At 48.6% G+C, this 22,935-nt stretch overlaps 1 protein-coding gene across 1 annotated transcript in view; it reads right to left on the bottom strand.

Moving 5' to 3' along the window:
* The window catches only part of INO80 (INO80 complex ATPase subunit), a 322,016-nt gene that overhangs the window by 100,796 nt on the left and 198,285 nt on the right, over positions 1-22,935 (bottom strand). The window contains exons 24-26 of the mRNA XM_075331242.1: positions 18,511-18,685; positions 11,979-12,119; positions 8,562-8,787 (exon numbers count right to left, since the gene is read on the bottom strand). Coding sequence (XP_075187357.1) covers positions 8,562-8,787; positions 11,979-12,119; positions 18,511-18,685 — 542 coding nt within the window. The remainder of the gene's footprint in view (positions 1-8,561; positions 8,788-11,978; positions 12,120-18,510; positions 18,686-22,935) is intronic.

Genomic DNA, 22,935 nt, shown 5'->3' with positions numbered 1-22,935 from the left:
CCTGTATATATTCATCTTCTCTGTGAGAAGTCTGGCTGTACCTGACAGCCGGCTCCCTGCCCCCACATCTGTACAATCTCATGCACTGACATATTAGATTTTACCATCCTGGCTTGTTTTCCGGTTCAATCTCACACGGTGCAGTCATGGTTTTTAGCTCATTGTCTCTCTGTTGTATGTAAAGTTCAGGTACGTCAGAAGAGAACTCTTTTCAGGTGGACTCCCCGACCCTCCTATCTTATTTGGTACTTCACAGAGATGTCCTTTCTTGCTAGGCAGAGTTGTCCTCTCATGCAAACGTTTTGGCCTGGAGTCCAATCTATTAAAAAAAAAAATGGCCTTGTGGCGCTACCCTAATGTGTTCAGCTTCATTGCTCGCGTTTCTCATTTGTCCTTGATATTTTCCCGCTCTTAAAGAACACCGTTTATCAAATTTTGATGTTGAACTGGACACACAATGTAATAGCGACATTTTTTATTTCTCCTTCCTGATGTGGAGATGTCATCTCTAAAACTATTTGACAACTAGTGAATTAATTTTCATTTAGTCCACGTAGGCGTCATCAGAGAGTTATAACTGGGGGCGTGTCCTCCTTCCCCCTGTATGACGTCGCCCAATCATAAGCGGGCACCAACACAGGAGAAAAAGAATACGCCCCCTCCAATTTGTGACAGGTCCTCTGTGGGAGGAAAACAAAAAAAGGATCTCCAGTTATCACTGGTGGTGCCGCAATGATTATTCCTTGACGTTGCTGATGTCTGACTATTTTATATGTAGTGACAAGAAAAGATGAAATTATGAGAATAAAATTGTCGCCTATTAAATGTGTATCCAATAAAACTGGAATGTTTTATGGGATCTCAGTGTGGCGCTGGAGGGTTTTTTTTTGTATTTTGGGGGGATTTTTCATATGTACAATATAACTTTTCCTAACACAGCATACAGGATGACTTTTTTTAAAAGGAGTACAAGTATAACTTTCATTTTTGGGGCTTTGGAGCCCAGTAGGTGACCTAGTGATTGCCTGCCCTCCCTGTACAAGCATGGCTACAGATAACGGTCACATTCTGCTTCAGTGAAGTTCCATTGTATCTTGTGCGGCGGTCACCCACATTGTATCTTGTGCGGTGGTCACCTCCATTGTATCTTGTGCGGCGGTCACCCCCATTGTAGCTTGTGCGGTGGTCACCTCCATTGTATCTTGTGTGGTGGTCACCCCCATTGTATCTTGTGCAGTGCTCACCCCCATTGTATCTTGTGCAGTGCTCACCCCCATTGTATCTTGTGCAGTGCTCACCCCCATTGTATCTTGTGCGGTGGCCACCCCCATTGTTGCTTGTGCGGTGCTGACCCCCATTGTATCTTGTGCAGTGCTCACCCCCATTGTATCTTGTGCGGCGCTCACCCCCATTGTAGCTTGTGCGGTGGTCACCCCCATTGTAGCCTGTGCGGTGGTCACCCCCATTGTATCTTGTGCGGTGCTCACCCCCCTTGTATCTTGTGCGGTGCTCACCCCCATTGTAGCCTGTGCGGTGCTCACCCCCATTGTATCTTGTGCGGTGGTCACCCCCATTGTAGCTTGTGCGGCGCTCACCCCCATTGTATCTTGTGCGGCGGTCACCCCCATTGTATCTTGTGCGGTGGTCACCCCCATTGTATCTTGTGCGGTGCTCACCCCCATTGTAGCCTGTGCGGTGGCCACCCCCATTGTAGCCTGTGCGGTGGCCACCCCCATTGTAGCCTGTGCGGTGGCCACCCCCATTGTTGCTTGTGCGGTGCTCACCCCCATTTTACCTGTGTGGGGGTCACCACCACCGGAGAGTAAGGTGCACACTGCTGACCAGTAGCCTTTTGCTCATAAACATGGTAATGGAAACCCAAATATTTCTACAGGGAACCTCCAAAGTACAAAAGAAGGGAATTTTGTTTACTTACCGTAAATTCCTTTTCTTCTAGCTCCAATTGGGAGACCCAGACAATTGGGTGTATAGCTTCTGCCTCCGGAGGCCACACAAAGTATTACACTTAAAAGTGTAAAGCCCCTCCCCTTCTGCCTATACACCCCCGTGCCTCACGGGCTCCTCAGTTTTAGTGCAAAAGCAAGAAGGAGGAAAGCTAATAAATTGGTTTAAAGTAACTTCAATCCGAAGAAATTTCGGAGAACTGAAACCATTCAAAATGAACAACATGTGTACACGAAAAAACAACAGCCCGAAGGGAACAGGGCGGGTGCTGGGTCTCCCAATTGGAGCTAGAAGAAAAGGAATTTACGGTAAGTAAACAAAATTCCCTTCTTCTTTGTCGCTCCATTGGGAGACCCAGACAATTGGGACGTCCAAAAGCTGTCCCTGGGTGGGTAAAATAATACCTCGTAATAGAGCCGTAAAACGGCCCTTTCCTACAGGTGGACAACCGCCGCCTGAAGGACTCGTCTACCTAGGCTGGCATCCGCCGAAGCATAGGTATGCACCTGATAGTGTTTGGTGAAAGTGTGCAGGCTCGACCAGGTAGCCGCCTGGCACACCTGCTGAGCCGTAGCCTGGTGCCGCAAAGCCCAGGACGCACCCACGGCTCTGGTAGAATGGGCCTTCAGCCCTGAGGGAACCGGAAGTCCAGAAGAACGGTAGGCTTCGAGAATTGGTTCCTTGATCCACCGAGCCAGGGTGGATTTGGAAGCCTGTGACCCCTTACGCTGACCAGCGAAAAGGACAAAGAGTGCCTCCGAGCGGCGCAGGGGCGCCGTACGGGAAATGTAGATTCTGAGCGCTCTCACCAGATCTAACAAATGCAAATCCCTTTCACATTGATGAACTGGATGAGGACAAAAAGAGGGTAAGGAGATATCCTGATTGAGATGAAAGGTGGATACCACCTTAGGAAGAAATTCCGGAACCGGGCGCAGCACCACCTTGTCCTGGTGAAACACCAGGAAAGGAGCCTTGCATGACAGTGCAGCTAGCTCAGACACTCTCCGAAGTGATGTGACTGCTACTAGGAAGACCACCTTCTGCGAAAGGCGAGAAAGAGAAATATCCTTCAAAGGCTCGAAAGGTGGCTTCTGAAGGGCCATCAGAACCTTGTTCAGATCCCAGGGTTCTAACGGCCGCCTGTAAGGAGGGACTATGTGACAAACCCCCTGCAGGAACGTGCGTACCTGTGGAAGTCTGGCAAGACGCTTCTGAAAGAACACAGAGAGCACTGAGACTTGTCCCTTAAGGGAGCCGAGCGACAAACCTTTTTCCAATCCTGATTGAAGAAAGGAAAGAAAAGTGGGCAAGGCAAATGGCCAGGGAGAAAACCCCTGATCAGAGCACCAAGATAAGAATATCTTCCACGTCCTGTGGTAGATCTTGGCAGACGTCGGTTTCCTGGCCTGTCTCATAGTGGCAATGACCTCTTGAGATAACCCTGAAGACGCTAGGATCCAGGACTCAATGGCCACACAGTCAGGTTGAGGGCCGCCGAATTCAGATGGAAAAACGGCCCTTGAGACAGCAAGTCTGGTCGGTCTGGTAGTGCCCACGGTTGGCCCACCGTGAGATGCCACAGATCCGGGTACCACGACCTCCTCGGCCAGTCTGGAGCGACGAGAATGGCGCGGCGGCAGTCTGACCTGATCTTGCGTAACACTCTGGGCAACAGTGCCAGAGGTGGAAACACATAAGGGAGTTGAAACTGCGACCAATCCTGAACTAAGGCGTCTGCCGCCAGAGCTCTGTGATCGTGAGATCGTGCCATGAATGCCGGGACCTTGTTGTTGTGCCGGGACGCCATTAGGTCGACGTCCGGCATCCCCCAGCGGCAACAGATCTCCTGAAACACGTCCGGGTGAAGGGACCATTCCCCTGCGTCCATGCCCTGGCGACTGAGAAAGTCTGCTTCCCAGTTTTCTACGCCCGGGATGTGAACTGCGGATATGGTGGAGGCCGTGGCTTCCACCCACATCAAAATCCGCCGGACTTCCTGGAAGGCTTGCCGACTGCGTGTTCCGCCTTGGTGGTTGATGTAAGCCACCGCTGTGGAGTTGTCCGACTGAATTCGGATCTGCTTGCCTTCCAGCCACTGCTGGAATGCTTTGAGGGCAAGATACACTGCCCTGATCTCCAGAACATTGATCTGAAGGGAGGACTCTTGCTGAGTCCACGTACCCTGAGCCCTGTGGTGGAGAAAGACTGCTCCCCACCCTGACAGACTCGCGTCCGTCGTGACCACCGCCCAGGATGGGGGTAGGAAGGATTTCCCCTTCGACAATGAAGTGGGAAGAAGCCACCACCGAAGGGAAGCTTTGGCTGCCTGAGAGAGGGAGACGTTCCTGTCGAGGGACGTCGACTTCCTGTCCCATTTGCGTAGGATGTCCCATTGAAGAGGACGCAGGTGAAACTGCGCGAAAGGGACTGCCTCCATTGCTGCGACCATCTTCCCTAGGAAGTGCATGAGGCGCCTCAAGGGGTGTGACTGACCTTGAAGGAGAGATTGCAACCCTGTCTGCAGTGACCGCTGTTTGTTCAGCGGAAGCATCACCATCGCTGAGAGGGTATGAAACTCCATGCCAAGATATGTCAGCAATTGGGCCGGTGTCAGATTTGACTTTGGAAAATTGATGATCCACCCGAAACTCTGGAGAGTCTCCAGAGTAGCGTTGAGGCTGTGTTGGCATGCCTCTTGAGAGGGTGCCTTGACAAGCAGATCGTCTAAGTAAGGGATCACCGAGTGTCCCTGAGAGTGGAGGACCGCTACTACTGTAGCCATGACCTTGGTGAAAACCCGTGGGGCTGTCGCCAGGCCGAAAGGCAGTGCCACGAACTGAAGGTGTTCGTCTCCTATGGCGAAGCGCAGGAAGCGCTGATGCTCTGGAGCAATCGGTACGTGGAGATAAGCATCTTTGATATCGATCGATGCAAGGAAATCTCCTTGGGACATTGAGGCGATGACGGAGCGGAGGGATTCCATCCGGAACCGCCTGGTCTTTACGTGTTTGTTGAGCAGTTTTAGGTCCAGGACAGGACGGAAAGACCCGTCCTTCTTTGGAACCACAAACAAGTTGGAGTAAAAACCGTGACCCTGTTGCTGAAGAGGAACCGGGACCACCACTCCTTCTGCCTTCAGAGTGCCTACCGCCTGCAGAAGAGCATCGGCTCGCTCGGGAGGCGGAGATGTTCTGAAGAATCGAGTCGGAGGACGAGAGCTGAACTCTATCTTGTAACCGTGAGACAGAATGTCTCTCACCCAACGGTCTTTTACCTGTGGCAGCCAGGTGTCGCAAAAGCGGGAGAGCCTGCCACCGACCGAGGATGCGGTGTGAGGAGGCCGAAAGTCATGAGGAAGCCGCCTTGGTAGCGGTACCTCCGGCGGTCTTTTTAGGACGTGACTTAGACCGCCATGAATCGGAGTTCCTCTGATCCTTCTGAGGCCTTTTGGACGAGGAGAATTGGGACCTGCCCGCGCCCCGAAAGGACCGAAACCTCGACTGACCCCTCCTCTGTTGGGGTATGTTTGGTTTGGCCTGGGGTAAGGATGTATCCTTTCCCTTGGATTGTTTGATGATTTCATCCAATCGCTCACCAAACAAGCGGTCGCCAGAAAATGGCAAACTAGTTAAGCACTTTTTGGAAGCCGAATCTGCCTTCCATTCCCGTAGCCACAAGGCCCTGCGTATTGCCACCGAATTGGCGGATGCAACCGCCGTACGGCTCGCAGAGTCCAGGACAGCATTAATAGCGTAGGACGCAAATGCCGACGTCTGAGAGGTTAAGGACGCCACTTGCGGCGCAGACGTACGTGTGACTGCGTCAATTTGCGCTTGACCCGCTGAGATAGCTTGGAGTGCCCATACGGCTGCGAATGCTGGAGCAAAAGACGCGCCGATAGCTTCATAGATGGATTTCAACCAGAGCTCCATCTGTCTGTCAGTGGCATCTTTGAGTGAAGCCCCATCTTCCACTGCAACTATGGATCTAGCCGCCAGTCTGGAGATTGGAGGATCCACCTTGGGACACTGAGCCCAGCCCTTGACCACGTCAGGGGGGAAGGGATAAAGTGTATCCTTAAGGCGCTTGGAAAAACGCTTATCTGGACAAGCTCGGTGTTTCTGGACTGCCTCTCTGAAGTCAGAGTGGTCCAGAAACATACTCGTTGTACGCTTGGGGAACCTGAAACGGAATTTCTCCTGCTGAGAAGCTGACTCCTCCACTGGAGGAGCTGAGGGAGAAATATCCAACATTTGATTGATGGACGCGATAAGATCATTCACTATGGCGTCCCCATCAGGAGTATCTAGGTTGAGAGCGGCCTCAGGATCAGAATCCTGATCAGCTACCTCCGCTTCATCATACAGAGAGTCCTCCCGCTGAGACCCTGAACAATGTGATGATGTCGAGGGAATTTCCCAGCGAGCTCGCTTAGGCGGTCTGGGGCTGCGGTCCGTGTCAGAGACCTCACCCTGGGATCTATGAGACACCCCGGGAGCACATTGTTGTTCCAACTGAGGGGGACCAGGGTGCAATGATTCAACAGTGCCCTTGGTCTGAGATACCGGTCTGGACTGCAAGGCTTCTAGTATCCTAGCCATAGTCTCAGAAAGTCTATCAGTAAAAACTGCAAACTCCGTCCCCGTCACCTGGACAGTGTTAACAGGTGGTTCCCCCTGGGCCACCCTTAGCAGAGGCTCCGGCTGAGAAAGTGCCACAGGGGCCGAGCATTGCACACAATGAGGGTCGGTGGAACCTGCCGGTAGTATAGCCGTACATGCGGCGCAGGCAGCATAGTAAGCCTGTGCTTTGGCACCCTTGCTTTTTGCGGATGACATGTTGTCTCCTCTGAGCAATCCAGGAGGGTATATAGCCAAAAATCAACCGTGCGACCATACAGTGTAAAGTATAGCCTATAAGCATATAAATCTATATGTACACTTCTGCACTAGTGGGGTCAGCACCTCAGGTGCTGCTTACCGACCGCTCAAAGCGGTTGTGTGATCACCAGAATCCCTGCCTGGGTCTCCCAGAGCTTGTCTCCCCTCTCCAGCGTCAGAAGAGCTGACAGGAATGGCTGCCGGCGTCCTGTGGAGAGGAGGGGGCCGTGGGCGTGCCCTAGAAAGTGCGGGAATCTGGCTTCCCACTGTGCTCAGTGAGGGGGGTGGAGTATGCAAAGCATGTTCCAGCCCTCAGCGCTGACGTCCTGTGCAGCGTCCCGCCCTTCCCCTGACTGGCAGGCCTGGGGGCGGGAAAAAAGTGAGACTAGGCCGCAAAAGCCGGGGACTAAAGTTATAAGCGCGGCCGGCGTATAAGCGCGGTCGGCGCGGTAGTCCCCGGCGTACTAACACTCCCAGCCGCGCTGCAGTGTGAAATGGCAGCGCGCGGTCAGCGCGGTAGTCCCCAGTAAACTAACACACCCAGCCACGCTGCAGTGTGTGATGGCACAAGCGCGGTCAGCGCTGCGGTCCCCGGCGCACTAACACACCCAGCAATGCTGCAGTGTTTCTGTGCGCGGTCCCCACGGGGACACAGAGTACCTCAAAGTAGCAGGGCCTTGTCCCTGACGATACTCGGCTCCTTGTCCAGCAGAGTCCCCAGGGGCTGCGGATGGAGCACGGTCTCAGTGCCTGGAGACCGATTAGGATCCCACTTCACCCAGAGCCCTAAAGGGATGGGGAAGGAAAACAGCATGTGGGCTCCAGCCTCCATACCCGCAATGGATACCGCAACCTTAACAACACCGCCGACAAGAGTGGGGTGAGAAGGGAGCATGCCGGGAGCCCTGGGGCCCTCTTTTCTTCCATCCGACATAGTCAGCAGCTGCTGCTGACTAAGATGTGGAGCTATGCGTGGATGTCAGCCTCCTTCGCACAAAGCATGTAAACTGAGGAACCCTTGATGCACGGGGGGTGTATAGGCAGAAGGGGAGGGGCTTTACACTTTTAAGTGTAATACTTTGTGTGGCCTCCGGAGGCAGAAGCTATACACCCAATTGTCTGGGTCTCCCAATGGAGCGACAAAGAAAGAAACTTTTCTCTCTAGAGACTGGCATCAGCATGTATGTATGTATGTATGTATGTATGTATGTATGTATGTGTGTGTGTGTGTATGTATGTATGTGTGTGTGTATGTATGTATGTATGTGTATGTATGTGTGTGTGTATGTATGTATGTGTGTGTGTGTGTATGTATGTATGTGTGTGTGTATGTATGTATGTGTGTGTGTGTATGTATGTATGTATGTATGTATGTGTGTGTGTATGTATGTATGTATGTATGTGTGTGTATGTATGTATGTGTGTATGTATGTATGTATGTGTGTGTGTGTATGTATGTATGTATGTATGTGTGTGTGTATGTATGTATGTATGTATGTGTGTGTGTATGTATGTATGTGTGTGTATGTATGTATGTATGTATCTGTGTATGTATGTATGTATGTGTGTGTGTGTGTGTATGTATGTGTGTGTGTATGTGTGTATGTGTGTATGTATGTATGTATGTATGTATGTATGTATGTATGTATGTGTGTATGTATAGCATGTGTGCTACATTGTATATAATTACTAGCACAGATCGTATCGGCCTACCTGGAATCCTTATGAAAGACCAACCATGACATGGCCGAACTGCCAGGAGACCACACGGATTCTCTGGAAATAGCTGTGTGTCCCGTACGAGCCGATCCGCTTGCTGGTCGGGGGTCCCATACTGCAGCAGCTGTGTGATGTCTGTGCTGCCCCCATTTCTCAGCGCCTGACGCTCATATTCTGCGCTTCGATCACAGCAATACGTGTCTATAGGAGCCGCAGTCACCTGAGAGGGGTAAAGAGTCTTCAGACATTCGCATCCATAGAGACCCCTGAGTGTTATAAGACGCTGCCGTCCGTCCTATCAGCACAATGTGAGGCCGCCTCATCACAGCGCATTGTGACGTCAGAGGCAATGATAGGGTTACTATGTGCAATACTTACACATCAATAAATATAAAAACTGGACGGCTTTTTGCTATGCTATTCCTGCTACTTTCCTAAATATTCCAGTTGTTTCTAATCCGCCACATGGTTCCAGAGATGAGGTTGTTATTCAGTGCTAAATGTCTTTATTAAGGGGTGTGGCTCATAGGATCCTCAGGGGCATGTATTTAGGCTGCCCCGCCCACCTGCCAACAACATAAACTGAAAAGCGATAGTGTTGGCCCCCTTAAAAATAGTCTTGGTGAAATGGTGGAAGGGGATGAGGGTAAAGCCAACCTGCTGAATGACTTTTTTTCTACGGTTTTTATACAAGAAAATGCCATGGCAGATGACATGACCAGTGATACCATAAATTCACCCATGAATATTACCTGCTTAACCCAGCAGGAAGTACGCCGCCGCCTCGAAATCACTAAGGTTGACAAATCTCCGGGCCCGGATGGCTACACCCCAGAGTACTACAGGAATTGAGTTCTGTGATAGATAGACCATTATTTTTAATCTTCTCAGATTCCTTAATAACAGGGTCGGTACCGCAGGACTGGCGCATAGCAAATGTGGTGCCAATATTCAAAAAGGGGACAAAAACTGAGCCGGGAAATTATAGGCCGGTAAGTTTAACCTCTACGGTTGGTAAAATCCTTGAGGGGTTCTTGAGAGATGCTATACTGGAGTATCTCAAGAAAAATAACCTTATGACAGAGTATCAACATGGGTTTATGAGGGATCGATCCTGTCAAACTAATTTGATCAGCTTCTATGAAGAGGTAAGTTCAAGCCTGGACCAGGGAAATGCAGTGGATGTTGTGTATATGGACTTTTCAAAAGCTTTTGATACGGTGCCACACAAAAGGTTGGTACATAAAATGAGAATAATGGGGATAGGGGAAAATATGTGTAACTGGGTTAAAAACTGGCTCAGTGATAGGAAACAAAGGGTGGTTATTAATGGTACGTACTCGGACTGGGTCTCAGTTCATAGTGGGGTACCACAGGGGTCAGTATTGGGCCCGCTTCTTTTCAACATATTTATAAATTACCTTGTTGGGGGCATGCGGAGTAGAATTTCAATATTTGAGGATGATACTAAACTCTGCAGGGTAATCAATACAGAGGAGGATAATTTTATATTACAGGGAGATTTATGTAAATTGGAGGATTGGGCTGAGAAGTGGCAATTGAAGTTTAATGTAGATAAATGTAAGGTCATGCACTTGGGTAGAGGAAATAACATTTATGATTATGTACTTAATTGTAGAACACTGGGTAAAACAGACACAGAAAAAGACTTGGGTGTATGGGTGGATGGTAAACTTCACTTTAGTGGACAGTGTCAGGCAGCTGCTGCCAGGGCTAATAAAATAATGGGATGTATTAAAAGAGGTATACGTGTTCATGAAAAAAATATAGTTCTACCTCTGTACAAGTCACTAGTGCGACCGCACTTATATACTGTGTACAATTCTGGTCACCGATATATAAGAAGGACATAGCTGAACTGGAGAGTGTGCAGAGAAGAGCCACCAAGATTATTAGAGGAATGGGTGGGCTGCAATACCAAGACAGGAAAAACGAAGGCTTAGGGGGGATCTAATCACAATGTATAAATATATGAGGGGACAGTACAGAGACCTTTCCAAAGATCTTTTTACACCTAGGCCTGCGACTGGAACACGGGGGCATCCGCTACGTCTTGAGGAAAGAAGGTTTAATCATAATCACAGACGAGGATTCTTTACTGTACGAGCAGTGAGACTATGGAACTCTCTGCCGCATGATGTTGTAATGAGTGATTCACTACTAACATTTAAGCAGAGCCTGGACGCCTTTCTTGAAAAATTTAATATTACCAGTTATGTATATTAGATTTTATGACAGGGTATTGATCCAGGGAACTAGTCTGATTGCCGGATGTGGATGAAGGAAGGAAATTTTTTCCCCATTGGAACTTGTTTGCCACATTGGGGTTTTTTTTTGCCTTCCTCTGGATCAACATGTTAGGCTACAGGTTGAACTAGATGGACTTAGAGTCTCCCTTCAACCTTAAAAACTATGATACTATGATACTATGATAATCTGCCCTAAAGATATAAGGTCCCTATCTCTGGAACCATATGGCGGGTTTGAAAAACTAGCCACTTTTGACAACTTGGTCATAGGTCCTCTTTAAAGGGTTGTCCTCTTTTTAAATGGGTAAAATTACCCCTGCGCTCCTCTGATGCTGCCTGTGGCATGGGAGTGTGCACAGATAACGTCAATGGCTCTGTGAGGGGTAGATCCACATCCCAATCATTCAGATTCCCAGGAGGTCACCCTATGCAGGATAGAAAGCCAATACCCACATCCTGGAACAAATGGTAGGTGACAAAATTAAGCATAGAAAGGAAGAAGCCCTGACCACATCAAGACCCTCTGATGACATAAGTAATTCAGCTAGGGAAGTGGAGGTCTATTGCTGGTTACAGAGAAGGTTCAAAGTCAGCAGGAGACAGACCAGTACCTGTGTAAAAATGATTAAAGTGGGGAGTACATAGCTCCCACATATATGGCAGGCATATTTGCAGTCTCAGGACAGCGGGACACACATACACATATTTTGCCTTAATTGTATTTTGGGATGTGCGTATTAGGCCATAATAAATAAACTAGCTGCTGGAGAAAAATAGACAAATCATGTTTCCTAGCTGTGGATAGATAAAATCATAACAGGAACATGATAGTAATATCTTCTGTGTGGGACGCTCAGAGGCAGATAAATGGGGAAGAATGGCAATGTATTTCTTACATCAAATCTGACAGCAGTGTGAACACAGTCCTACACTTAGAGTACATTAGAACTTCTATAAATCCCTATACAGTAATCATAAATATCTGAAATAATGTAATAATACAAAAGGAAATCACTTCTTTATATGCTATATGGGTATAGTCAGAGTAGGACACAAAAAACAAAGATGAGGCCAAATAAACTAGAAGACCATAAGCCCAGACCTGACCATGTAATAAAACAAGTGTAGAAAAGCTGCTTACCAGTGGTGAGGAGATGCACAGGAACGACAGCAGCTCAGTGACTTGGCACCGCAGGACAAGATCCGGAGCAGCACTCTTCTGAATTACCGCATGGTCTGCAAAGCCACAGACTGGCTGACTATGGCAGGTAAAAACCATGCTCTAAGGAAAGAATTAATATATGCAATATAAAATACAAACTACGCACTGCATGCTAATGACTGCTATAGATAATATGCTTTACTGCATACACATACATAGGAAAAAGCCTCATTTACAGGTGATGTCTGAAGAGAGACATTTATAGCATAGCCACAAGGTTTATCAAAAAGTCTAGGATGAAGGCCCACCTCTGAGACCCGGACCCATCTCCAAAACAGGTAGTGCTGCGACTGGAGCAGCGGCATGGTGCATGCAGTGACTGGAGCAGCGGCATGGTGCATGCAGGGACTGGAGCAGCGGCATGGTGCATGCAGGGACTGGAGCAGCGGCATGGTGCATGCAGGGACTGGAGCAGCGGCATGGTGAATGCAGGGACTGGAGCAGCGGCAATGTGCATGCAGGGACTGGAGCAGCGGCAATGTGCATGCAGGGACTGGAGCAGCAGCATGGTGCATGCAGGGACTGGTGCAGCGGCATGGTGCATGCAGTGACTGGAGCAGCAGCATGGTGCATGCAGTGACTGGAGCAGCGGCATGGTGCATGCAGTGACTGGAGCACTGGTAAGCTCCATACTGGCCTCTGGTCTCTTGCTGTATTGTTTTTTACAAATGTGTAGCCGGTATGCTGTTTCCTTCGGCTGGTATTTTCCTTGTCTGCACTATGTTGTTACATGTCTTCAGCATTGACCATACCAGGGAGCTACAAATAACTTAAATTGATACGATTTTGCATGCATCCACATGTGGGGATTTTTATCACCCCCTATGCCTCTGTAAACCTATTTATACTTATTTCCATGCCCTTGTAGTGTACCATTGATTGTTCATTAAAAGTATTTTTTACCTGCACACTTGTGCATTTGACTACTTTGTACCTTTGGCTTTGAGGCATGTAGGCACTGTGGCAAAATGAATGACTTCTTTTTCCTCTGTATCCATTTATGCTTTCAGAAGTCTTTGCCCTTTACTGCTGTTAAAATCCAGTTACGCTGTTCTTCGGTTTTCATGTGTATTTTTCTGTGTGTTTTCACAGTACTATTGAACAGTATGGATTATAGGGTCCGCGAAACTACTTGGCAGACCCAGTTGAACAAGGTTTTTGACACCGAGGGTGAATTGGACAACACGACTGACTCCAGATCGCACAGGGAACTCTGTAACCAACTTAAGCTTTTATATAACCGCAGGATGAGATTGTGGTGGAATAAAGCGTTCATGCAGCGCTATGTCGACCGAGATTTAATACCTAGAGGTCTTAGGGTGCAAGTCTTCCCCTCTTTTGATGTCACGGATGTGGACTTTAAACGAGATTGGGAGGACGCAGCCTCGGCTTGCTCCAAGTCTTTTATGCTTCTATTGATTAAAAACAATGAGGCCTCTCTCCGTGACCTTGATGGAGAGATTGCTACCCTATTAGACCGGCTGCCTAAGGAATTAACGCCCACGGAATTATCCAGTTTCAACGAAACTATGGATAAAGAATTCACTAAATGGGAAAAGGAACTGGTCTCGACTAAAACCAAAAAATATCAACGGGATGTCACCGACTATAAGAATCAGCAGGTATATCGTTGGAGGGGGAATACACGTCGTAGAAGGCATTTTGTCGGTCTGGCAGCCTCTGTATCCGCCTCCTCGGTCTCTTCGATGGAGGACGAGAATGTGACCTCGCAAGCTCTCTCGAGACCCGTGACCAGAGGGTTTATGGGGAAAAATCGACCGAATAAAGTACCCCCTGGCCCCCCGAGACCAACTCCGGGTGCAATTGCTAAAAAGGGCAGCTCTAGTGAACTGGAGGTGATTAATTTGTCTCAACTCATACTTTCTGATGATCAGGTTGAAGTACTAAAATTGGGGCTAACCTTTGTGCCTGATTGCAATTTTGACTTATTTACAGTTGCAAAGGACTTGAACCTGTTCCTCAGAAGGTTGATCCTCCACAAGCTGCATTTTAAGACACCTGGTCCGGGTCTGTCCATCACGGAGGCCGAGGAGGAGGCAACACGTACACTTGAAGAACTCGAGGGTCAGGCATCTGGTGAGTTGTCTGATATCTTCCCTACACATCTGCACCCGCGCTCCACCACGTTCCCCCCGCTTTCGCTGTGCCCCCAGGTTCAGATCTTTCATGACTTGGTCATGGGAGATCTGAAATCTCTCTCAAGGAGTAATCTACCCAATAACCTTTCAGTTAAACATCAACGGGCCCTGGAGGAGCTGAAGAAGCTAGAGGGGGTTGTGATTAAACCAGCGGATAAGGGGGGTAACGTGGTGATCTGGCCTACCACCATGTATGAGCGCGAGGTATATAGGCAATTGAGGAATACTGACTTCTACCAGTTGCTTCCCTCGAATCCGACTAATGCCTATCTTACCCAGTTGACTCTCATACTCGAAAATGCTCTTGCCGCAGGTACCATAACAAAAAAGATCTATGATGGTCTCCTTCCAAGGTTGCCGGTAACGCCCACGTTCTACCTATTGCCAAAAATACATAAGAACCCTCGGGTTCCCCCTGGGCGTCCGATTGTCTCTGGCATGGGAGGGCTATGCGATGCAGTGTGCAAGTTTATAGATTTTTACCTCCAACCTTTGGTTGAGACGCTGCCCTCCCATGTCAGAGACACTTCGGACGTCCTGAGGAGGCTTAATGGCCTGACGGCGGACGAGGGTGTATTGCTGGTGACCTTGGATGTTGAGACACTCTATACCAACATTTGTCACGAACATGGTTTACAGGCGGTGGAGTATTTTCTGAGTATGAGCAACTGGGCACCCCCTCTACAACAGCTGATTTTGGAGTTACTGGAGTTCATACTGACGCACAATGTCTTCACCTTCGGGGAACGGTTCTACCTCCAGCGGCGCGGCACTGCGATGGGGGCGGCCTGCGCGCCATCGTACGCAAACCTCTTCCTGGGATACTGGGAGAGAGAGGTTTTCGGCGGTGGCGTGCCGGCTAGCTCCCATGCGCAGTGCTGGCTCCGCTTCATTGATGATATATATGTCATCTGGGGGGGAACCACCTCGGAGCTTGAGGGCTTTGTGCGTCATTTGAACTCCAACTCTTTTAACATCTATCTTACTTTCCATGTTGACCCCACCAAGGTGGACTTTCTGGATATTAATATATCCCTTACTGACCAGCGCCGTGTGTCTACTGACATTTATCGTAAGCCTTCCTCTGTTAACGCCCTTCTTCACGCATCCTCTGGCCATCCGAAATTTACCATCAATGCCATCCCTACAGGTCAATTTATCCGTCTTAAACGGATTTGCTCTGAGACGGGGGTATTTGAGGATCGGGCCAATGAGATGCGCGATAGGTTTAGGGCAAGAGGTTATAGTACAAGATCTATAAAGAAGGCATACAAACGCGCAAGGTTTACCCCACGAGACCAGCTTCTTCTGAGATTTAATCCCAATACGACACGCTGTACTGAACCTAAGATCCGTTTTGTGTCATCATTCAACCGTCAGTGGGAACACATCAGAGGTATCCTTTCTAAACACTGGCCTGTCTTGCAAACTGAGCCCGTGTTGAGAAACACTCTGCCTGACCGCCCTCTTATGACGGCTCGTCGTGGCCGTAGCTTACGCGATATGCTGGTCCACAGTCATTATTCAAGACCTAATAAACTACCTTTTTCTATTGGGCGGCCCTTAGTTGGTTCGTTCCCCTGTGGATCATGCATCGCGTGCCGCCACGGTAATATCGTTCGGGCAACATCCTTCACGTCCTCTAGTGGTGCTAGGACATTTGACATTCGACATTATATTTCTTGCAATAGCACTGGCATAATTTATTATGCCACGTGCAATTGCAACCTAATATATGTCGGGCTAACCAGCCGGGAACTCAAAGTCCGCACCAGGGAACATGTGAGGGACATAATCGCTGCAAAACAAGTCAAACTGGAGGATGTTGACACCCTCAAGACTATTCCCCGCCACTTTAGGGTACACCATCGGTCGGACCCCTCAGGTTTTAAGGTGAGGGGAATTGACCAGGTGCACCTTGGACTTAGGGGCGGGGATATTCATAGGATGTTAGCAAGGGCAGAGTGTCGGTGGATCTTTCTGCTTGAGTCCGTGGTACCTAACGGATTGAATGAAAGACAAACGTTTGCATCATTCCTTTAAACCACCACGTCTCCTCCGTTGCGGGTTGTGCTAATGCTTTTTGCTGGTTGGTTGTAATTCCCTTGTGCTGCTCATGTTCTGTTGAGTCTTTTTAACAAAAAAACTTTTTTATGTCCCAATTTTTAAAATTCACTTTTTGTGTCTTTTTCCTTTTTCACAGTTCACTTTTTCGTCTTTCTAATATGCCTGCCGGATGTTTCTCACGCCACCTCTTCTGAAGTTACAGTAATCAGAACATTGAATATATATACGAACTACAGAAGATGGAATGTCTGATAAATACTACTCTGGATTATTACCGCAGTGAATGCTTTGCTCCACAATCTAATCAAAGCAGATGTTTTTATTTCTGTACCTGGTTGGGATGTTACATTTATTCAATATATGTATTTGTCCATGATATGTCTACATATGCTCTAGTATGGTATACTGTTTGTAATAAGCAGCCTAAATACAATTGGTCTGCCTTTGTTCTTACTAAATTTGCATAAGCTATATATACCTATTGTGGCATATTTGAGTCACTTTTTCTGAGTGATATGTGACATCCCTTCCCAGGAGCCCCGTCTGCTTTTCTTTGCCCTCACTGCTGCCAGTACTCAATATGGGTGGCGCGATCGCACTTCCTGGTTGCGGGATTGCGCATGCGCGGTGGATGCGGCCCTCTTCCCGGCATCCTCTGGGTCTGTGACGTCAATGAGGGATTTCCCTCCACCCAGATGACGCTTGAGCGGCCGCCCACACCGACGCTGCGCTCCTCCGCCCCACTGAATTGCGACAGGTGGTGCCAATCCAGCTTGAGCCCGGCAGGTATATCAGACTCACGTTCTTGTCCTGTTGTCCACAGTCCCCTGAAGCAGTCACCACACGAAACACGTGTCGGGACTATCCCTGCGTGTGCCTGCACACTTTTCCTCTGTTACCTTGGTAAGCTCCATACTGGCCTCTGGTCTCTTGCTGTATTGTTTTTTACAAATGTGTAGCCGGTATGCTGTTTCCTTCGGCTGGTATTTTCCTTGTCTGCACTATGTTGTTACATGTCTTCAGCATTGACCATACCAGGGAGCTACAAATAACTTAAATTGATACGATTTTGCATGCATCCACATGTGGGGATTTTTATCACCCCCTATGCCTCTGTAAACCTATTTATACTTATTTCCATGCCCTTGTAGTGTACCATTGATTGTTCATTAAAAGTATTTTTTACCTGCACACTTGTGCATTTGACTACTTTGTACCTTTGGCTTTGAGGCATGTAGGCACTGTGGCAAAATGAATGACTTCTTTTTCCTCTGTATCCATTTATGCTTTCAGAAGTCTTTGCCCTTTACTGCGGTTAAAATCCAGTTACGCTGTTCTTCGGTTTTCAGCGGCATAGTGCATGCAGTGACTGGAGCAGCGGCATGGTGCATGCAGTGACTGGAGCAGCGGCATGGTGCATGCAGTGACTGGAGCAGCAGCATGGTGCATGCAGTGACTGGAGCAGCGGCATGGTGCATGCAGTGACTGGAGCAGTGGCATGGCGCATGCAGTGACCGGCAGAGCGACATGGAAAGTGAAGCGACCGGAGCAGCGGCTGGCGTGTGCAGTGACGAGAGCAGCAGCACGGCACATGCAGGAACTGGAGCAGCAACAGTTCCCAAATGCCATACAAATGGCTGGGGAGTAGCTGTGCTGCAGATTGTTGAAAAATCCGCGGAATTTCCGCGAAAACTCCATGGCAAATTCCGTGCATTTTCCACAGCGTGGGCACATTGCATGCACCATGCCACTGTTAGGCTGAGACTGGAGCAGCAGTATGGCGCATGCAGCAACCAGAGCTGTGTCATGGCACATGCCTCCAATGCGCTGGCTCGCTCTTTCTTCACCACTATAGCAGTTCTGCACACATCCAAGCACTCTTTCCAGCCATCTTCCCGGTCACAGTGGTCGGGTCCCTGTCGGAACGTGAGCTTAGGGGACACCTTTCCTGAAGATATGTGCAGGTCACAGAGTTGTATGTACGAGATCCTTCTAGCGTCTATCCTGCAGATATGCCATACGTGTCTTTGGTGGGACAATTTCTTGAATGATAACACACAGGAGGACGCGGTGGCTCTGGCCCGTGGTATTAGGGAACTATAGGAGTTGCAGCTTCTTTCAGGTGTAATGTAAAATATCTACTTTATTTAGAGCCATTTTAAGCAGCTGAACATAAAGCAACCTGCACAGTGAACGGGACGTGTCGCGCCTGACTGTGACTTTACCTGCAGGAGAGGAGAGGTGTGGATCCTAGGGAAAGCAAATGGAAGATCTACCCAAACAATAAAGTCCCTGTTTGTCAGGGACGCGCGTGCCGTGACCGACGCTCTCTTCTGCAGCCAAAAACGAGAGTGGTGGAGCCGGTACGCTTCTTTCAGAGACATGAAAAGTGCTAACCACCTGCAACAGATCATAGAGAAAATGGGACAACTGCTGTCAACTTCTTCTTGCAGATATATTAAACTGTAAAGTTTAGACTAATTTGAGATAAGCCCTAGCCCTTTCATGTATTAGCAGAGATTCAGTCTCTGGGGGGGGTGTTCTTTTCCCCCTGTATAACATTGACCAATCACAAGCAGGAGGCATCATGCAGGAGAAGAAGAAAAAAAGAACAGCCTTAGATAAGATTAGAACTGGCTTTCTCTGTGTGAGACATGTAATGACACACAGCCCTGCTCTTCCCGGAGATCTCTGCACCCGCTGTGTAGAGTATGGCAGACCTGAGTGACAATACAAACACCTCTCCTAGCTCTCACCTCTCAGCAGTCTGTGTGAGGAGAGTACAACAGCGCGGACCTGAGATTAACAGCTGCAAGAGGTGTTTGCACTGACACATAGTTGTGCTGTACTCTACACCGCACTTGTAGAGATCATGGAGGAGAGCAGGGCTGTGCGTCACTAAATGTCTCTAACACAAAAAGCCTGCCTAAGCTTGTTTAGGACACACCTTTTTATTCCCCTTCATGAGCTGGTATTTTGTATTGATAACAATTTTGTGTACATACAATGCTTTTTATTATATATATATATATATATATATATATATATATATATATTATATATTATATATATATATTTTTTTATTTTTTTCTTTTTAGGGAGGTGACCCAAAAACACAATTCTGGCATTCTGATTCTCTTTTTTTCACGGAGATCAGGTTGATTAATTCCATATTAAAATGTTTTTTTTATTTATTTTGTTATATTATTTGTTAGTCGTTTAATCGCTTATACTATTGCACAGGATTGCAGTATACAGTAAAAATCGCGATCTGCTATGGAGCTCAGCCTACAGCAATGGGGGCCCTCAACCGACCCCCGGCTGTCAGAGTAACCCATCAGTCCATCACAATTGTGCTGCGGGGGCCATTGGGAGCCCATGTGCTCAGGAGAGTGGTCCATTTAAATGCTGCTGTCAGAGATTGTTTGTGGCATGTAGATGGTTAACAGTCACGGCCAGAACCCGCACCGGCTGCTGGAGACAGCTTTTGGTTATGTAATATAACCAGTATCATCCCCGGGGGGTAAGCGCAGCCTCTGAGCCCCTTCCACATGTGAGGACACGTGGTATATTCAGGCCTTGCATTCCATTTTCTACTAAGTATCCTAGCACTTCCCATGATTTCAGCAGTAAAGCTTTGTTCCTCGAGTGGGAATATGGAGGAAAGACACTGAAGACCTGTAACAGGTTGTGATGGTGGAATATGGCGGGTTATGTATAATTTTGTGTAGGTTTGTATTTTAGGTGCGGTGCTCTGTCTATTCTATGTATTATTTGTCCTGTCTTCAGGGTTATAACCCCGTGCAGTGCTTCTGTCCCTAGGTCTGGGGGAGGGGGCCTGGGATCCACCCAAACTCTCTGTTTACCTGGGAGATTATTCAGTCTGGTTGAGAACTCAAGAGAAAAGCAGGAAGATTCATTGTCTGTGGGAGAAGCTGAGGCTCCCCAGAGAGACCAGGACATTTATCGCTTACTGGACTATATCCATGTTCCTGGACTATTTTACCCTCTGTGTGCTGGATTATTTTTATGGACCATCTGATTTTACTTGGAATAAAGGATCTTTGGATTGGTCATCCATCTATCGCTCTGTTGACTGTGTGACATGGGAGAAGGACCCCGTGACACGGACGTCACCACACACTGTGCCAATATCTATGGAGTTGACGGACACAGTGAGTGGCACCTATGTGCTCGCTCCATACCAAAGCCATTATTTTTGTTTTATTATTTTTAGCACTTAACAAGTGGCATGTGAATAATGTCTTACAAGTATGGGGACTCCCAATTTTTTTGTGTTGTAAGAATTAATACTTTTGCAGTATAATCTTTAACAATGGACGTTGTCTAATAATAAACCTTTTCAGTGCCACTTGGGATTAACTTTAAGGGAAGGCATCAAGTGTACGAGGGGCTGCTGATAAGTCTTTGGCTTTGTGATCTTTTTTTTGTTTCTATGGTAACGAATGTTGCATCACATGAAAGCCTTATGTGTCTAATATATGTTTACATTTTGTGTTTGTTGCTTATGGCAACAGTGTTCTACACACGCGGGAAAACAAAATGACGGAGTCTAATGCGATATCCACAGCAACTGAGAGCAAAGGAGGATAAAATTCTTGTTTCTGCAAGGAAAGTTCGCGGCGGATATTCATGGTGATATGTCGCAGACATTGGGGGATCAATGCCCTTCATATTCCACAGGAAAGAGCTGGGTTGCCAAATGTAAAACGGGCCACTTCAGCCCCAACGATGAGGAACGTCCTGGACGCCCGAGAGTGGTTGTTGTTCCGGAGATCGTCGATGCTGCGCACAACCTCATACTGGAGAATCCACGAATTTCAGCTAAAGCAATAGCAGACATCAAGGGGATTTCCTGGGAACGTGTTTGTGTCATTATCCATGAACATGAGGAAGCGATCTCCAAAGTGGGTCCCCAAATGTCTGACAACAGATCAGAGAAGCAGCAAGTGACAACTTCCCGATCCATTTGTCAGTGTTTCCGGACTGATAAGATCTCCCTGGATCGACTGGTCACTATGGATGAGACCTGGATTTATTTGTGTGACCCTGAAAACAAGGAGCAGTCAAAAGAGTGGAGGCGCAGGGGTTCTCCTCATCCAAAGAAGTGCAGGGTGCAAAAATCAGCCAATAAGGTGACGGCGTCTATGTTCTGGGATAAGGAGGGTGTGCTGCTAGTGGACTACCTTCAAAAGGGTTCCACCATCAATGTGTAAGGGGTAGTCGGACCCCTGGTAGTGAAGGAGCGGTTTTTCCCCCCCTGAAGACGCCACAGTAGTATGGTGGCAAATTGTAAATGTTGATGGTAAAATGTTACCTGCCATAAACTGTTTCCCCACTAGGTGCCAGTGTAGAGCAGTGGTTCCCCTGGTAACAGTGACAGGGAAGGAAGGGGCAGGGCAGCATAGGAGGGAAGAGAAGGGGGGTTGGGCTCTGAATGCAGAGTCCAGTGTGCTGGGAGATGTAACAGGAGAGAGCTGAGGAGAAGTGCCGGGGCAGAGTGCAGGAGTGGGTGCTGTGGCAGTGGAGCGGAGAAGTTGGAGCTAATCCGGAGCCGGTAGTGAGTACTGGAGCCGTCCCCTAGTTCAATACAAATCCCTGGGAAAGGGCTGGACTAAAATCGGGATAGGAGTACCACTGCTAGGGGGATAACAATTGGCCCCTGCAGGCAAAGGAAAGTGCACGTAGAGAAAAAGGAAACCGTTTTTGTAGAAAAGGACTTGTAACTTGTAACGTACTAAAGTAAGCCTGCTGCAAACAGAAAGATGGAAGCTTTGTTTAATAAAACGGTGTTTGGTTTACCCGCTGCCTGCAATTGTCTCTTTCCTGAAAGTGAAGAAGGAGCTGGAGAGCACAGAAAGAACGCTGTCATGAATGGGCCCCATGCATCCACACTCTGCCCCAACAACACACCTGTTTTGCAAGTAACGGCCGGCCCGGGGTTCAGCCTGCGGCCCACAAGGCGAGGGGACCCGACTACACCCCCTGAGGCGCCCCCTGCCCCCGTTACATTTTGGCGTAGTCGGCAGGATCAAGCCCGCAGAAGAGAAACCCCGAGCAGAGACCAAGTGGTGCCTGATGTACTGAACAGGCCACAAGATGGCGGCAAGATGGCGGCCGTCCTCATGGATTTAGTGAAGGCGCGAAAAGTGGGCGCCAAACGAAAAGCGCTGGGCTGGCCTGTAAGGAAGAAGCCCGGAGTGCACTGCCCAAAGAGGGGAGGTGCTTGCCCCGAGATACTGCAAAGGTCTAGAGACGTGGGCAGCGCCGCACGAAAGAAGAGGCGTCGCAAACGCTGTGCCGATCTGGTGGGTGAGGCCGGGGGCGGAGTATGGGCAGAAGCGGGAAAAAAAGAACCGCCTCCACCTTCCCCGGCGCGATTGCAACCCCGGCAGTGGAAGAAGAAGCAAACTCCAATACCTGGACCAAGCAGAATGGAGAACAGAGCGTGGCGCGCTCAGCATAAGCAAGCGCTCGCTGAAGCCTGTGGGCTGAAGAGTACCCCGACGGTCGCGCCAAAAGCGGCCGCCGAACCTACGGCTGGAGACAAGCCAAGAGAAGCATCGGCATTACTGGTGATACATCATAGTATGGTGTCGCACCCGGTAGTTGTTGTCGGCAGCCCACTG

The sequence above is a fragment of the Anomaloglossus baeobatrachus genome, chromosome 12 (assembly GCF_048569485.1).
Source record: "Anomaloglossus baeobatrachus isolate aAnoBae1 chromosome 12, aAnoBae1.hap1, whole genome shotgun sequence".
Lineage (NCBI taxonomy): Eukaryota > Metazoa > Chordata > Amphibia > Anura > Aromobatidae > Anomaloglossus > Anomaloglossus baeobatrachus.
Note: the sequence above shows the minus strand (reverse complement) of the source record. Positions and strands in the feature narration are given on the sequence as shown.